Raw genomic sequence first — 16616 nt, forward strand, 5'->3', positions numbered from 1 at the left:
GTGACACAGGTTCCTAGACAGAGCTACAAGGGGAGGCAGTTGTGTGTTCATGGAACAATTAAGGCCTGCAGATTGAGCCCTTTGGGGGGCACCCACCTTTTCAGCTATCAGGAAGTCAGAGCGGAGGGCCTCTCGGGTACAGATGGCACCGAGCAGGAAGGCGAAGATGATGTACAGAAACCACCTGCAAAACCCAAGAGAGTGAGCTGCTACCCGGCCCAGCTGCACCCCACCGAGCCTCGGGTTTCTGTGGGAACCTGTGTCATGAAAGGAGGTCAGCCGTGAAGCCACGGAACTAGCCTGGGAAGCTGCATTCTGTACTCTTTCTCCTCTGGAACTGAGGTAGCAGTGCTTTCATTCCAATATTAAAGAAGGGTGTTGAGGTGGGGAGATGGGAAGCCCAGCTGCCAGGACTTGGTCGGGATTGACTTGCTGTCCCACAGCCCATCCATCTTCCTCCAAGCAGAAGAACTACCCAGTCATCTCTTGGGTCTCTAGTCCCTAGACCAGAGATAACAAGTACTGAGAATTTTGTCACCTTGGCACAAGCTAGTGTCTTCAACTGAGAAAATATCTCTGTAAGGTTGGCCTGTGGCCTGTAGGTGAGTGTGGAAGGCATTTTCTTGATTAATGATTGATGGGGGAGGGTCCAGCCCACTGTGGGTACTGCCATCCCTGGGCAGGTTGAGCAAGCCATGGGGAGCAAGCCTGTGAGCATCACTCCTCCATCCATCATCTATTTCCGTTCCTGCCTCCAACCTGACTTCCCTCCATGATGGACCATAAACTCTAAGTTGAAATAAACCCTTCCTCCCCAAGGCCATGGTGTTTTATCACAGCAACAGAAAGCAAACTAATACACAGAGGGGAGAATTAAAAGGCAGAGCCATAGCCTGGCTCTACCACTAAGCTGCGGCCCTGTGTGGGAGAATAAGTCACATGATCCTGAGGTCTGCCCATTCCCGTCTGAGCAATGACAGGATACACCAGCGTCTGACATCCAGCTGACTGTGTGAGGCAGAGCTGGCTGCTCAAGTGAAACCTTCTTCCTCTTCCTCCCAACACTAGGCTCCCCCTGTCTCTTCATTTCTTCCCAGCCTTGTTGCCTCGTTTTGCACACATGGCCTGGAGCAGGGAGGTGCTGCGGTAGGCATTTGCAGGTGGATATTTTAATGTTTTAAAGTATTGTGTTGTGCAGGCACAGTCAGCTTCTCACATCAGGACCTTACTGCCTTCCCACACCTGTCCAATGAAGGCAGAGATGCACCCTTCTTCCCATCCAAGGGAAACAGCAGAGGACTCTAGAGGGTCAGAAACAGACCCAAGGTCATGTCACAGTCTGCTAGTGAGAGCAGCACAATGGGAACTAAAACCCCAGAAACCAACAACCCTGGGGGAGCAGGAGGGGAAGGAACAGAGCCACCTCTGAGCTTCTGCTATTCACCCTAGCATGCAGCATCTCCCTCCGTTCATAAGATGTACACATGAAGACACACCCACAAATACTTAACACCTACCTACATACACTCACACACACACACACACACACACATACACACACACACACACAGAGAAAGCTGAGGAACAGGATGCAGACAGTAGTCTGTGATTGCAACATACTTCATCTCCATGTTCCCACCATGACCCTGGGAACTCAGTGGTTAAGAAAAAAAAATCCCCAAGTTCAAAATGAGGGTGGAGAAGAGACACGGTGGTTGAGGGGGTGGGGCAAGGGAAGGATTTGGTTTGCATTCATGACCTTCTCCTCCCAAGGCATTCTCAGGCAGGGGGTGTGAAAGGACAGTGTCTGAACCCAGCAGACGTGAATTTTCCGGCCCACTGAGTATAAAAAGGAGGATTGGAATACGAAATAGGTTGGTCACAGCCAGGGCACTCTCGGAACAAAGGGGGAGTCCCCTCTTCTGCCTGGGGTTTTCTCTCCCATTCTGCAGCTCACACTGATTGCTAAGAGGGGAACTTACGAGATGCCAACAGCTGCCAGGGAGCCTAGGGGTATGCTGGTAGCAGGCTCCCTCAGGTCTCCTCCCATGTTGAAGCCAGCCATGACGCCTGAAAGACACCCAGACAAGGGACAGAGTGAGGCAGGGTACTCTGTGAAGCCAATCTCTCTCCCCAGGGTGGTCCCTTCCTCTCCTCTGGGCCCGTTCCTGGAAGCTACCATCTGCAACAGTGCAAGCAGGCCACTGCTCCATCTCCCCTAGCAACTGGGGAGGCATCTGCAGGGCAGTGAAAGGGACCTTTGTGGATTGTGCTGGTGCTCAGGAGGAAATCCTTCGTAGCTCTGAAAGCATCTCATCACTCCGTGGAAAGTATCAAGGATGAGGGAGGTGAGCTCACTGCCACACAAAGGTCCCGATGCCCCATGCTGAGCTCTGCCTGCTTAGCTGGGACAATGCCCAAAGTGGCTCCTAGGAACAAAGGGCCTGTGGATTTCTTCTGCTGCCAGCTATTTCACTGAGGGTTCAAGAACTCCCAGGATCAGTTATCATCCAGCAGCCAGGACCAAGTGCCACGTTCAGAGCTCCTGATCTACTAAAGGGCTCCAAATGACAAAAATCTGTGGCAATCGGGGATCACGGTGTCAGTCTCCTTCATCTCATTACCTCCAATCCCCAAGAACAACAATGAAGCACTTGCTAGATAAAGGCAAGTGGACATCTATGAGTTCATGGCCAGTCTACTCTATATGGAAAGTTCCAGGACAGCCAGACTACTCATAGAACTACCACAACCACCCCACTCACCCTCCCCCCCACACACACAAAATAATGAAAACTAATTCATCCCTTGTGGTGAGGGACCAATAGCAGAGCAGGGGAGGAGAGAGATAGTTCCTCTCTCTAGACATACTTAACAGGACAAAGTGTTTTGAAGTGAGATGAGGGCCCAGCCCGTGAGTGCTATATCAGCTCAGTGTGAAGGGAAATGTCACCATGTGACTCTTGACACAGCACATGGAGATGGTGGCAGGAGGAGTGTGGCCCTGGAAGAGATTTTAGTGGACTCAGGGACGACATGGGTCTGATAACACCATTGTAGACTGACACTCAGCCTACAGCGTTGGGTAAGTGCTTTGAGCAAATTTTCTTTCTGTTTAACCTTTACCACAACCACATCAGAAGAGGGGAATTATTCCTGTGTTTTGTAGGAAAGCTCTAGAGAAGGTAAGTGAAACAGCCTAAAGGCTCACATTTGGTAACTGGCAAAGCTAGGCTTCAGCCCCGATCTGTCTGACTCTGATAATAGTACCATTTCTAATGCTTCTGCTGTGATGCCTCAGGGAACCCAGGGAGTAGCAGAGTCAAGTGAGAGTTTAGGTCCAGGAAGCTACAGGGGGACTAGTTCAAAACAACCCTGAATCTTGGACCAAGAACTGGCTCTACACACATTTTTGTCCCTATTATTCTACCACTAAGAGTTTTTCCGGGGGCTGGAGAGATGGCTCAGAGGTTAAGAGCACTGACTGCTCTTCCAGAGGTCCTGAGTTCAATTCCCAGCAACCACATGGTGGCTCACAACCATCTACAATTCAATCTGGTGCCCTCTTCTGGCATGTAGACAGAACACTGTATATGTAATAAATAAATAAATCTTTAAAAAAAAAAGAGTTTTTCCAAATAGTCAAGCATACTGTGGTGGGTTGTCTGTACTTGGCACAACCGAAAGTCATCTGGGAAGGGGGCCCACAATTGAAGAACTGTCTCAATCAATCAGACTGGCCTGTGGACATGTCTGTGAGGAATTATCCTGATTGATGAGTGATGTGGGAGAGCCTAGTCCACGGTGGGAGGCATCATCCCTATGCAGGTCACCCCTGGGCTACGTAACAAAGCTAGCAAGCCAGTCAGCAGCAACATTCCTCCGTGGTCTCTGATTCTGTTTCTCCCTCCAGGTTCCTTCCTTGACTTCCCTCAGTGATGGCTTGCTACTAGGAAGTATAACCCAAGTGCACTGGTCAAGTCTCTGTTAACTTGACACAAGCTAGACTCATCCGACAGGAGGAACCTCAAGTTAAGAAAATGCTTCAAGCCCGGCAGTGGCGGCGCACACCTTTAATCCCAGCACTTGGGAGACAGAGGCAGGCAGATCTCTGTGAGTTTGAGGCCGGGCTGGACCGACAGCCTCCAAAACAATACAGAGAAACCCTGTCTCGAAATACCAAAAAAAAAAAAAAAAAAACAGGAAAGAAAAAAAAGAAAGAAAATGCTTCAAGACCAGGCCTTAGGCAAGCTGATTGATGGGAGAAGGCCCAGCCCATTGTGGGTGGGGCCACCTCTGGGCTGGTGGTTCTGGGTTCTGTAAGAAAGCAGGCTGAGCAAGCCATGGGAAGCAAGGCAGTAAGCAGCACCCCCTCCAAGGTCTCTGCATCAGCTCCTGCCTCCAGGTTCCTGCCCTGTTTGAGTTCCTGCCCTGACTCCCTTCAATGATAAACAGAGATATGGAAGTGTAAGCCAAATACATCCTTCCCTCTCCAACTTGCTTTTTGGTCATGCTGTTTTGTCACAGCAATAGAAACCCTAACTAGGACACCAAATTAACCCTTTTCTCTTCCAAATTTCTTTTGGTTGGGCTGTTTTATCACAGCAAACCAGAACACCTATAAATAAAGGTGCAACCAACAGGTTTATAAACAAGGTGATATTTTTTGTGTGTGTGATCTAATAAAGCTTGCCTGAAGATCAGACAGGATCACCCCTTTCGGTCCGAGGTAGAGGTCAGAGCTAGTGGCTGAACGCTTTGTTCTTCTGATCTTCAGGCCAGCTTTATTTGTTAAATTACAAACAACATATCACTATATAGAAATACTTATTTAAGCAGTGAAAATTAGCAACTATCGCATGTCTAAAGCTAGAGGGTTGGCTAAGTAAATGATGATGATAGGCCTTCAGTAACTACCAGGTCTCAGATTCAGTGTGGGATATGCTGTGAGGTAGAAGGGCAGATACAGCTATTGTTTAAAGAGGGTTATCAGAAACAGAACATACGGCATATTCCCATTGTTACCTGGGGGTGGGGAGAGGGAGAGGGAGAGGAGAGAGAGAGAGAGAGAGAGAGAGAGAGAGAGAGAGAGAGAGAGAGAGAGAGAGAGAGGTGGGGAGGCTCAGTCCATGAAGTTCTTGTCACACAAAGAATAGGACCTGAGTTGGAGGCCCCAGCACTCACATAAACAGGAAATGGTAGCATATGCCTAAGATCCCAGCCCTGGGAAGGTCAAGACAGCACCCCTAGGGCTTGTGGCCAGACAGTCTATCTGAATGGTCAAGGTCCAGGTTCAGTGAGGAAATCTCATCCCAGAAAACAGGATGGAGAACGACAGAGGAAGACACACAATGTAGACATCTACACCCTTCTACACACACACATACACACACTTACACACACTCTCTCTCTCTCACACACACACACACACACACACACACACGCATTCACATACACATGGAGCTAGAACATGTTTACAAATATTAATCATATTATTTCTGCATGATGGAAGATTTTTTTTTTTGCTTTTTTGAGACAGGGTTTCTCTGTATTGTTTGGAGGCTGTCCTGGAACTTGCTCAGTAGACTAGGATGGCCTGGAACTCAGAGATCCGCCTGCCTCTGCCTCCCGAGTGCTGGGATTAAAGGTGTGTGCCACCAATGTCCTGGCTCGGAAGAATATTTTTTTACAATTTGTTGATGTTTTCCCAGTGTTTTAGTCATTGTTTTTGTATTTCCCCCTGATGGCTTCATCAAGCATTTTTCCTTCTCTATTTTTTTAATTTAAAGTAAAATCAAGCTTGTTTTACGTGTCAATCCCAGTTCCCTCTCCATCTCCTCCTTCCCTGTCCCCTTCTAGGCCCCTATCCTATTCCCTTTCTGCTCCCCAGGGAGGGTGAGGCCTTCCATGGGGGATCTTCAAAGTCTATCATATCCTTTGGAGCAGGGCCTAGGCCCTCCCCTGTGTGTCTGGGCTGAGAGAGTATCCCTCTATGTGGAATGGGCTCCCAAAGTCCATTCTTTTGCTAGGGATAAATACTGATCTACTACCAGAGGCCCGATAGATTGCTGAGGCTTCCTCACTGACACCCACTTTCAGGGGGTCTGAATCAGTCCCATGCTGATTTCCCAGCTATCAGTCTGAGGTCCATGAGCTCCCCCTTGTTCAGGTCAGCTGTTTCTGTGTTTCACCAGCCTGGTCTTGACCCCTTTGCTCATCACTCCTCCCTCTCTGCAACTGGATTCCAGGAGTTCAGTTCAGTGTTTAGCTATGGGTGTCTGCTTCTGCTCCCATCAGCTACTGGATGAAGGCTCTAGGGTGGCTTATAAGGTAGTCTTCAATCTCATTATTGGGGAAGGGCATCTAAGGTAGCCTCTCTACTATTGCTTAGATTGTTAGTTGGGGTCATCCTTGTAGATCTCTGGATATTTCCATAGTGCCAGATTTCTCTTTAAACCTATAATGGCACACTCTATTATGATATCTCTTTTCTTGCTCTATTCTTCCCCCAACTCAATCTTCCTGCTCCCTCATGTTCTCCTCTTCCCTCCTCTTCTCCCTTCTCTTTCTCCTAGCTCCCACTCCCATCCCCACCATGTTCCCAATTTGCTCAGAAGATTTTGCCCCTTTCCCCTTCTCCAGGGGAACATGTATGTCTCTCTTAAGGTCCTTCTTGTTTCCTAGTTTCTCTGGCAGTGTGGATTGTAGACTAGTAATTCTTTGCTTTATTTCTAAAATCTATATATGAGTGAGTACATACCATGTTGGTTTTTTTGTGACTGAGTTACGTCACTCAGGATGGTTTCTTCTAATTCCATCCATTTGCCTGCAAATTTCAAAATTCCATTGTTTTTTTCCACTGAGTAGTACTCCACTGTGTAAATGTACCACATTTTCTCTATCCACTCTTCAGTTGAGGGGCATCTAGGTTGCTTCCAGGCTCTGGCTATTACAAATAACGCTGCTATGAACATAGTGAAACAGACATCCTTGTTGTATGAATGTGCATCTTTTGGGTATATGCCTAAGAATGGAATTGCCAGATCTTATGGTAGACTGATTCCCATTTTCCTGAGGAATCTCCATACTGATTTCCAAAGTGGCTGTACAAGTTGGCACTCCCACCAGCAATGGAGGAGTGTTCCTCTTTCTCCACATCCTCAGCAGCATAAACTATTGTTGGAATTTTTGATTTTAGTCATTCTGAAAGGAGTAAGCTGTATCTCAGAGTTGTTTTGATCTGCATTTCCCTGATGGATAAGAATGTTGAGCACTTTCTTAAGTGTCTATCAATCATTTTAGACCCCTCTATTGAGAATTCTCTATTTAGTTCTGTACCCCACTTTTTAATTGGATCCTTTGGTGTTTTGGAGACTTGCTTCTTGAGTTCTTTGTAAATTTTGGATATCAGCCCTCTGTCAGATGTGGGGTTGGTGAATATCTTTTCCCTTTCTGTGGGCTGCCTTTTTGTCTTGTTGACTGTGTCCTTTGCTTTACAGAAGCTTCTCAGTTTCAGGAGGTCCCCTTTATTAATTGTCAATCTCAGTGCCTCTGCTACTGGTGTTATGTTCAGGAAGAGGTCTCCTGTACCAATTCGTTCAAGGGTGCCTCCCACTTTCTCTTCTAAGAGGTTCAGTGTGGCTGGATTTATGTTGGGTTATTTGATCCATTTGGACTTAAGTTTTGTGCATGATGATAGATATGGATCTATCTGCAGTCTTCTACATGCCAGTATCCAGTTATGCCAGCACAATTTGTTGAAGATGCTTCCTTTTTTCCATTTTATAAGTTTAGCTTCTTTGTCAAAAATCAGGTGTTCATAGGTGTGTGGGTTAATATCAGGGTTTTCAATTCTATTCCATTGGTCTACCTGTCTATTTTTGTGCCAATACCAAGCTGTTTTCAGGACTATAGCTCTATAATAGAGCTTGAAGTCAGGGATGGTGATGCCTCCAGAAGTTCCTTTATTGTACAGGGTTGTTTTGGTTATCTTGGGTCTTTTGTTTTTCCATATAAAGTTGATTATTGTTCTTTCAAGGTCTATGAAGAATTGTGCTGGTATTTTGATGGGAATTGCATTGAATATGTAGATTGCTTTTGACAAGATTGCCATTTTTACTGTGTTGATTCTATCTATCCAAGAACATAGGAGATCCTTTCATTTTCTGGTATCTTCTTTAATTTCTTTCTTTAAAGACTCAAAGTTCTTGCTATACAGGTCTTTAATTTATTTGGTTAACATTACCCCCAAGATATTTTATGTTGTTTATGGCTATTGTAAAGGGTGATGTTTCTCTGATTTCTTTCACAGCCCTTTTATTGTCTGTATATGGTAGGGCTACTGATTTTTCTGGAATTGATCTTGAATCCTGCCACTTTGCTGAAGATGTTTATCAGCTGTAGGAATTCCCTGGTAGAGCTTTTCTGGTTACTTATGTAAACTATCATATCACCTGCAAATAGTGAAAGTTTGACTTCTTCCATTCCAATTAGTATCCCCTTGATCTCCTTTTGTTGTCTTATCACTCTAGAGAACTTCAAGTACAATATTGAAGAGATATGGAAAGAGTGGGCAACTTGTCTTGTTCCTGATCTTAGAGGAATTGCGTTGAGTTTCTCTCCATTTAGTTTGATGTTGGCTGTTGGTTTACTGTATATTGCTTTTGTTATGTTCAGGGATGTTCCAGTTATCCCCAATCTCTCTAGGACCTTTATCATGAAGGGGTGTTGGGAGTTTGTCAAAGGCTTTTTCAGCATCTAGTGAGATGAACATGTGGTTTTTCTTTTGCAGTTTGTTTATACAGTGAATTGCATAGATTTTTGTATGTTGAACCATCCCTGCATCCTTGGGATGAAGCCTACTTGATCACGGTAGATGATTCTTCTGATGTGTTCTTGGATTCAATTTGCCAGTATTTTACTGAGTATTTTTGCATCAATGTTCATGAGCAATATTGGTCTGTAGTTCTCTTTCTTAGTTGTGCTTTTGTGTGGCTTGGGTACCAAAGTAATTGTATCCTCGTAAAAAGAGTTTGGCAATGAATCTTCTGCTTCTATTGTGTGGAACACTTTGAAGAGTATTGGTGCTAGCTCTTCTTTAAATTTCTGGCAGAATTCTGCACTGAAGCCATCTGGGCCTGGGCTTTTTTTGGTTGGGAGACTTTTGATGACTGCTTCTATTTCATTAGGGGTTATAGGTCTGTTCTTGGTTTAATTTTGGTAAGTGATATCTATCCAAAAACTTGTCCATTTCCTTTAAATTTTCATATTTTGTGGTATACAGGTTTTCAAAGTATGACCTGAAGATTCTCTGGATTTCCTCAGTGTCCGTTGTTGTGTCCCCCTTTTCATTTCTGATTTTGTTAATTTGCATGTTCTCTCTCTGCCTTTTGGTTAGTCTGGAGAAGGGTTTGTCTCTCTTGTTGATTTTCTCGAAGAACCAAGTACTGCTTTCAAAGTTTGGGTATGTTATGTCTTCATTTTTGTTAAATTATAGGAAGACTTTAATTTCTTTCTTTATTTCTTCCTTGACCCAGGAATGGTGCAATTGTGCATTGTTCAGTTTCCAATGAGTTTGTAGGGTTTCTGCAATTTGTGTTGTTGTTGAATTCTAACTTTAAAGCATGGTAGTCTGATAAGAGACAGGGGGTTATTCCAATTTTTTTGTACCTGTGGAGGTTTGCTATGTTGCCAAGTATGTGGTTGATTTTAGAGACGGTCCCATGTGGCACTGAGAAGAAGGTGTATTCCTTTGTGTTTGGATGGAATGTTCTATAGATGTCTGTTAAGCCCAATTGGGTCATAACTTCTGTTAGTTCCTTTGTTTCATTGTGAAATTTTTGTCTGATGGTCCTGTCTAGTGGTAAGAGTGGTGTGTTGAAGTCTCCCACTATAATTGTGTGAAGTCTTATGTGTGATTTGAGTTTTGGTAGTATTTCTTTTACAAATGTCGGTGCCTTTGTATTTGGGACATAGATGTTCAGAATTGAGACTTTATCTTGGTGGATTTCTTCTGTGCTGAATATGAAATGACCTTCTTCATCTCTTTTTGATTGATTTTAGTTTGAAGTCTAATTTGTTAGATACTAGGATAGTTACAGCAGCTTGTTTCTTGGGTCCATTTGATTGGAAAATCTTATCCCGACTCTTTACTCTGAGGTAATGTCTGTCTTTGAAGTTCAAGTGTGTTTCTTGTATGCAGCAGAAGGATGGATTCTGTCTTTGTATTCATTCTGTCAGCCTGTGTCTTTTTATAGACAAGTTAAGACCATTAATATTGAGAGAAATTAAGGACCATTGAGTGTTAATTCTTGTTTGTTTTTGATTTGTTGTTGGTGGTTATATTATGTGTGGATTTACCCAATTTTTCTTTTGGCTTTCGGTAAAATGGGATTACCTATTGCCTATGTTTTTGTGAGTGTATTTAACTTCCTTAGGTTAGAGTTTCCTTCCAGTACTTTCTATAGGGCTGGATTAGTGGATATGTATTGTTTAAATCTGATTTTGTTGTGGAATATCTTGTTTTCTCCATCTATAGTGATTGAAAACTGCTGGATATAGTAGTCTTGGCTGGCAGCTGTGGTCTCTTAGTGTTGGTAGAATATCTATCCAGGACCTTCTGGCTTTCAGAGTTTCCATGGAGAAGTCAGGTGTGATTCTGATAGGTTTGCCTTTATATGTTACTTTGCCTTTTTCCTTTGCTGCTCTTAATATTCTTTCTTTACTCTGTATGTTTGGTGTTTTAATTATTATGTAACAGGGGACTTTATTTTTTGATTCACTCTATTTGGTGTTTCGTAGGCTTATTGTACTTTCATTGTCAAGTCTTTCTTTAGGTTAGGAAAGTTTTCTTCTATGATTCTGTTGAATATGTTTTCTGTACCTTTGAGTTGGGTTTCTTCACCTTCTTCTATATCTATTATTCTTAGGTTTGGCCTCTTCATGATGTCTCATATTTCCTGGACATTTTGTGTTAGGGATTTGTTGGACCTAAGATTTTTCTTTGGTTGATGAATCTATTTCTCCTAGTGTATCTTCAACACCTGAGATTCTCTCTTCCATCTTTTGTATTCTGTTGGTTTTACTTGCATCTGTAGTTCCTGATTGTTTACCCATTTTTTCTAATTCCAGCATTCCCTCAGACTGTGTTTTTTTTAATTGTCTTTATTTCAGCTTTCAAGCCTTGCACTGTTTGAATTGTTTCTTGGAATTTTTGATTTGTCTTTTCCTCCATTTCTTGTATTTTTTCTTTGTTTTTTCTTGCATTTCTTTAAAGGATTTTCTCATTTCCTCTTCTATGGTCTCTATCATCTTCATGAAGTTGCTTTTAAGGTCATTCTCTTCTGCTTCATTTGTGTTGGGATGTTCAGCTCTTGCTGGTGTGGAGTCCCTAGACTCTGGTGGCATCATACTGGTTTTTATGTTGTTGAATGTGTTCTTCTATTGTTGTCTTCCCATCCCTTATTCCCGTGTGTGCAGGTGGGGTCTCTTCTTCTCCTGGTGGTCCAAGGTTCTCTTCTGGTGGGTGCAAGCAGGTCCAATGCTCTGATGGGTCTCACAGTAGATGCAGGAGGGTCTGAGGCACCCCCTCTCCCAGTGGTTGGGAGCTGGACTAGCACAATGCCACCAGCAGACTTGCGGTTGCTTGGTGCACCGGGTACAGGTCAACCTGCTTGCAATTCCCAGGCCAGGAAATCCCAGAGTGGGCAAGCAGAAATCAGGCCCCAGGGGGCGGCTGGAGGGAGAGATCTCAGCAGATTTGTGATTGCTCAGGTCTGCTGGGGTCCAGTCGACCTGCCTGCAGTCCCCAGGTCAGGAGATCCCAGAGTCAACAGTGACCATTTTTGCTCTTTTAGCTTTGTTTCTGACAGGGTCTCCTGCCCAGGCTGATCTCGGACTCTATGTACCTTCCAAGTGCCAGGAAGTGCTCCAACCTGGGGCCCCGTGCCTGCAAGGCAAACACTGTCAATTGAGCTACATCTAAGCTCAAGACAATTTTCCACTATTGGGAAAATAAGGTTGGAAATGATGTGGCAGGCCATCCATGTTTTCTTTCTATTAATTCCACTTCTCCTTAAAGGAATTAATAAAAAAGGTGTTGATGGGATTAAAAAGTGCCTCTATGCAGAGAGAATGCATCTTACTCTAAGAAGATAAAGCGACTCTTGTATGGGACATATAGACAATTAAAAACAACAGCATGAAAAGGATGGGAAGGGCGGCTTTGGAAGGCTTCTGGGGAGTCTCAGTACATTGCCTGAGGACTGCCAGGCTGCCGCTTTGGATGCTGCCCCTCAACGGAAGCCCTGCCCATGGATTGGCCAGGCACACAAATGTGTTGCACTTACCCTCCCATCCAGCAAGAAAACAGTACTGAACAACCTACAGCACAAGAACCCACACAGCGATCAGAGCTCACCAGGTGAGGATTGAGAACCACAACCAATAAACAAAAACCTGAATAAACATGGAGCAGCCCCAAGGGAAGAAACGTATAAATTGTGGCTGAGAGAACTTTGGAGTAAAACCCTAATTAACAGTTCTGAATATATCCAAGAGGAATATCCTTCCAGCAAAATAAAATGCTGAGGAAAAAAATTGCGAAAAGAAAGAATAATTAGAAGTTTAAAATGTGATCATTCAAGTTAAATATGCCATAGATCTGGCCTGGTGAGATGGTTCTGTGGGTTAAGGCATTTGCCACCAAGTTTGACAACCTGAGTTTGATCCCTGAGACCCACATGGGGGAACAATGAATTAATTAACTAATTTTATAATTTATTTTACAATAAATTGTAAATGTCATAGATCTGAAAAATAAAATTAAGTGTGCCCTTAGCATGTAGGGTAGAAATAGACGAGGAAAATTCAGGACATCAGAGAGAAACTTGAGATTATAGCAGCCAGAGAACATAGAGAGAACAGAAACAGAAGATAAAAGAAAATTCCAGGTTAAGAAATAGCAGCTTCCCCAAATGTCTTCATTCCCACTACTTCCCAGCACCTAAATACATCATTGTGCTATTTTCAGAGAAATCCAAGTGCTGCCGGGGGCGGGGACACCTGGACATTAATATGAGAACTAAAAGCCAACCAGCATCAGGCCTCTCATCAACACCGAATTCTAAAAACACTAATCTTACTAATTTTAAATTTATAGGGAAGATTGTTTTTAAACTAGAGTTTTGCCAGGTTATCAATTAAGGGGAAGTAAAGTTAAGCCAACAAGAGCTCAGAAACTTCCCATATCATTTCCGAGAAAGCTACTAAAGTATGTACTCCAGCAAAATGAAAATGTCAGTCACAAAGGGAAACAAAGCAGCAGTAATAACTCAGGGATGACGTGAAGCCCCAGAATAACAAGGAGAGGAGCCAGGCTAAAGTAGAAGAATAGAAGTCCTGAGTAGGAAATGTATGAAGCAATAGGTACGGTGCATGGACACACACAATAAGTTCTAAGGGATGTGTAGATTGCTTGTTTGGTAGTGTGAAAAGAAAATGTTATTGAAAATCTAGGAAAAGCAACAAAAAATCCAAGGTCTAAATATGAAGAAAACTAAGATGTGACTCGAGCTTAACTAACTGGAGGTAAGAAAGTTAATTCATCTAGCCTTATTAAGAATATTCCAGCTGGGCGTTGGTGGTTCACACCTCTAATCCTAGCACTTTAGAGGCAGAGGCAAATGGATCTCTGTAAGTTCGAGGTCAGCCTAGTCTACAGAGCAAGTTCCAGGACAGGCTCCAAAAAAAAAACCAAAAAAACAGAGAAACCCTGTCTCGAACCCTCCCCCCCCCAAATAAAAAAGAATATTCCATACATGGCACAAGGACCATTTTGGAATTGCAGCAGATACAGAATTCTAGCCACTAATTTGTTCTTCAGCAAACAGCTAATGTAAAGTCACAGACACCTGTTCATTGGTTTTTAAACTTTAAAGATGAAGACAGAGAGAACACTGTAATCACAAAGCAGAAGGTGAATATTACACACTTTGGCAATGTAGAAGTCAGGCTACAGCTCACTGACATTGTTCTTGCTGAACAACCACAGCCACACGAGTGTGACCTCCAAACCCACCTAAGGGTGGAAGCACAGAGCTGTCTGCACAGAGTTGCTCCCTGCCCTCCATGTGTGCCGTGGCTCATGTGCCCCTGGCACAGATACACACAGTAATAAAGAGTAAAGTAAAACGTAAGTGCCAGGTGGTGGCGCACGCCTTTAATCCCAGCACTTGGGAGGCAGAGGCAGGCAGATCTCTGGGAGTTCAAGGCCAGCCTGGTCTACAGAGCTACACAGAGAAGCCCTGTCTCAAAAAACTAAAACACAAAACAACAACAGTAACAACAAAACCCCCCTAAGTTAAAAGAATAGAGAAAATCACTAAAATCACCACCGTTGTGTAGAACACAAAGAACTATGTCTCACTCAGAGTCAGTGGTTATAATTTCCTCAGCTCTAAAGGGTTCCCTGAGAAAACATGAAAGGTAATTCAAGCGTGCATTTTGGGTTATCCATTAAGGCAGATAAGGGGAAGGTTAGGAAAATACTAATATAGCAGCTGAAATAAATTCTAACTAAATTTATTTTGTCATCAGGAAATTATGTTTCTAAATGCTTACTAGAGAAGAACAAACAGTGGGTGGAAAGATAGCTCAGAGGTTAAGAGCACTGACTGCTCTCCCAGAGGACCTGGGTTCAATTCCCAGCACCCACATTGGTAGTTCACACCATCAGTAACCCTAGTCCCAGATGCCCCCTTCTGGCATCCAAGTGTACTACATGCATACGGTGTATAGATAAAACACACTCATAAAATAAGAAAAAGACAAGGAATGTCGTGTAATATGGAGCAGTCTGATTTCATAGTTCCAATGACTGTTCATCCATAACCATAACTGAAAAATGTCTGGTGAGTGGCAGGGTGAGGGGGGTCACACTGTATATTCATTGAAAGTTTAATTATTCATGAGATTTGATCCATTCACCAAGTATAATCAATTTACTATAGAGTTCCTGGTATTGCTCTAAAAACCTCAAATATAAAAGAATACAGAGTCCCCTTAAAATAGGGACAGTAATTAAAGTATTCCTTATAAATATTTTATGCATAATATATATGACAAGGGCTGGAGAGATGACTCAGAGGTTAAGAGCACTGACTGCTCTTCCAGGGGTCCTGAGTTCAGTTCCCAGCAACCACATGGTGGCTCAAAACCATCTACAATTCAATCTGGTGTCCTCTTCTGGCATGTAGGTAGAACACTGACTATGTAATAAATAAATCTTAATATATATTAGTTAATATATATTAAAACTTTATCAAAATTGGGAAAGTAGGTAGGGGATGGTATAAGTAATATAAATTTGTATTTTTCAGCATGAAGTTAGTGTCTAAAGTCTGCTTTGATTAATCAAGTTACATTTCATGATACATTTTGTGACACACAGTTAAAAAAATACCAAACTGTTAATGTATGATGGGCTGCCTCTATGAAGGGGTATTTGGAGGAGTAAGAGGAGAGCTGGAGAGCACTGTTTTATAAGCACCAGAGGACTGTTCTCTCTCTCTCTCTCTCTCTCTCTCTCTCTCTCTCTCTCTCTCTCTCTCTCTCTCTCTCTCTCTCTCTCTCTCTCATACACACACACACACAATGTATATACATAGTTAATCATATGCAGGTAATATTGCCTCCTGGGGCCAAGTCCCATTGCTGCAGCTCAGCTAGAGAGCTGAGCCCCATGGCTCAATCTGATGTCAAGGGCTGCATTTCCCAAGCTCCAGCTCCACCTCAAATATTTACCACGCCTACCATGGTCCTCCTAAATCAGGGCCCTTTGGCAAGGCCCCCACCATCACCAGCTGACTAGCTGCTAGGTCTCACTGGTTACCATGTTGCCTCCTTCCTCTGCAAGGACTGCATTCTGCTCCCAAGTCCCCAGCATGGCTGGTCACTCACTCAGCTTTGGGAGACTACACACTATCCTTTCCCTGCCCACTTTGTACTCCTATGGTTTGCTGTGTCACTGTCACCCGTTCCTTCAGATCGCTGACAGAAGCTAATGCCTGGGGGCCCTTGAGAACCCCGAATAAGTGATGATTGATTCATGCTCACTCTCCTCTAGCTCCAGACAGGTTCTGTATCAATGCCCATTGGTCCTTGGGGAAAGAGCTGGGCTCCCGCTCAGTGGGAAGAGAAAGGATGGACACTCACAAACCAGACAAGAAAGAGACAGACCCAAAGATGGTGTCCCAGAAGGGAATCATGGGGTGATGCCTGCTGGGCCAAGCGTGACTCTGTAGTCCTCCACCTCCTCAAAGCTGTAAGAGCCTTGCAAATGTCAGGGCTCAAGCAAGGTTTGCTGGCTTTAGCACAGGGATATCCCCGGACAGCATGGGTCCTCTCCTGCAGAGTCCTCTTCTGCACAGGGATAGACCCAGAGGACATCATGGGTCCTTTTCTGAAGGGTCCTCTCTTGAGTGCTTGAGAAGCAATGGTGTTCACTGCTTAACATCTGGGTGAACGACCGTATTCCTCAAGTAAAGATCTAGGTTACATGGAACCTAAACTTACAGATGTAGACATACAATGCTATGAATATGAAATAAGGGTGGGAC

At 43.8% G+C, this 16616-nt stretch overlaps 1 protein-coding gene across 3 annotated transcripts in view; it reads right to left on the bottom strand.

The window, feature by feature from the left end:
• Slc12a8 (solute carrier family 12 member 8) overlaps positions 1 to 16616 on the bottom strand; it is a 153524-nt gene that overhangs the window by 54754 nt on the left and 82154 nt on the right. For all 3 annotated transcript variants that reach the window (XM_040750885.1, XM_040750886.1, XM_040750887.1), the window contains 2 exons: positions 1983 to 2070; positions 97 to 184 (listed from right to left, as the gene is read on the bottom strand). In XM_040750885.1, coding sequence (XP_040606819.1) covers positions 97 to 184; positions 1983 to 2070 — 176 coding nt within the window. The remainder of the gene's footprint in view (positions 1 to 96; positions 185 to 1982; positions 2071 to 16616) is intronic.

The sequence above is a fragment of the Mesocricetus auratus genome, unplaced genomic scaffold (genome assembly GCF_017639785.1).
Source record: "Mesocricetus auratus isolate SY011 unplaced genomic scaffold, BCM_Maur_2.0 Super-Scaffold_100008, whole genome shotgun sequence".
Taxonomy (NCBI): domain Eukaryota; kingdom Metazoa; phylum Chordata; class Mammalia; order Rodentia; family Cricetidae; genus Mesocricetus; species Mesocricetus auratus.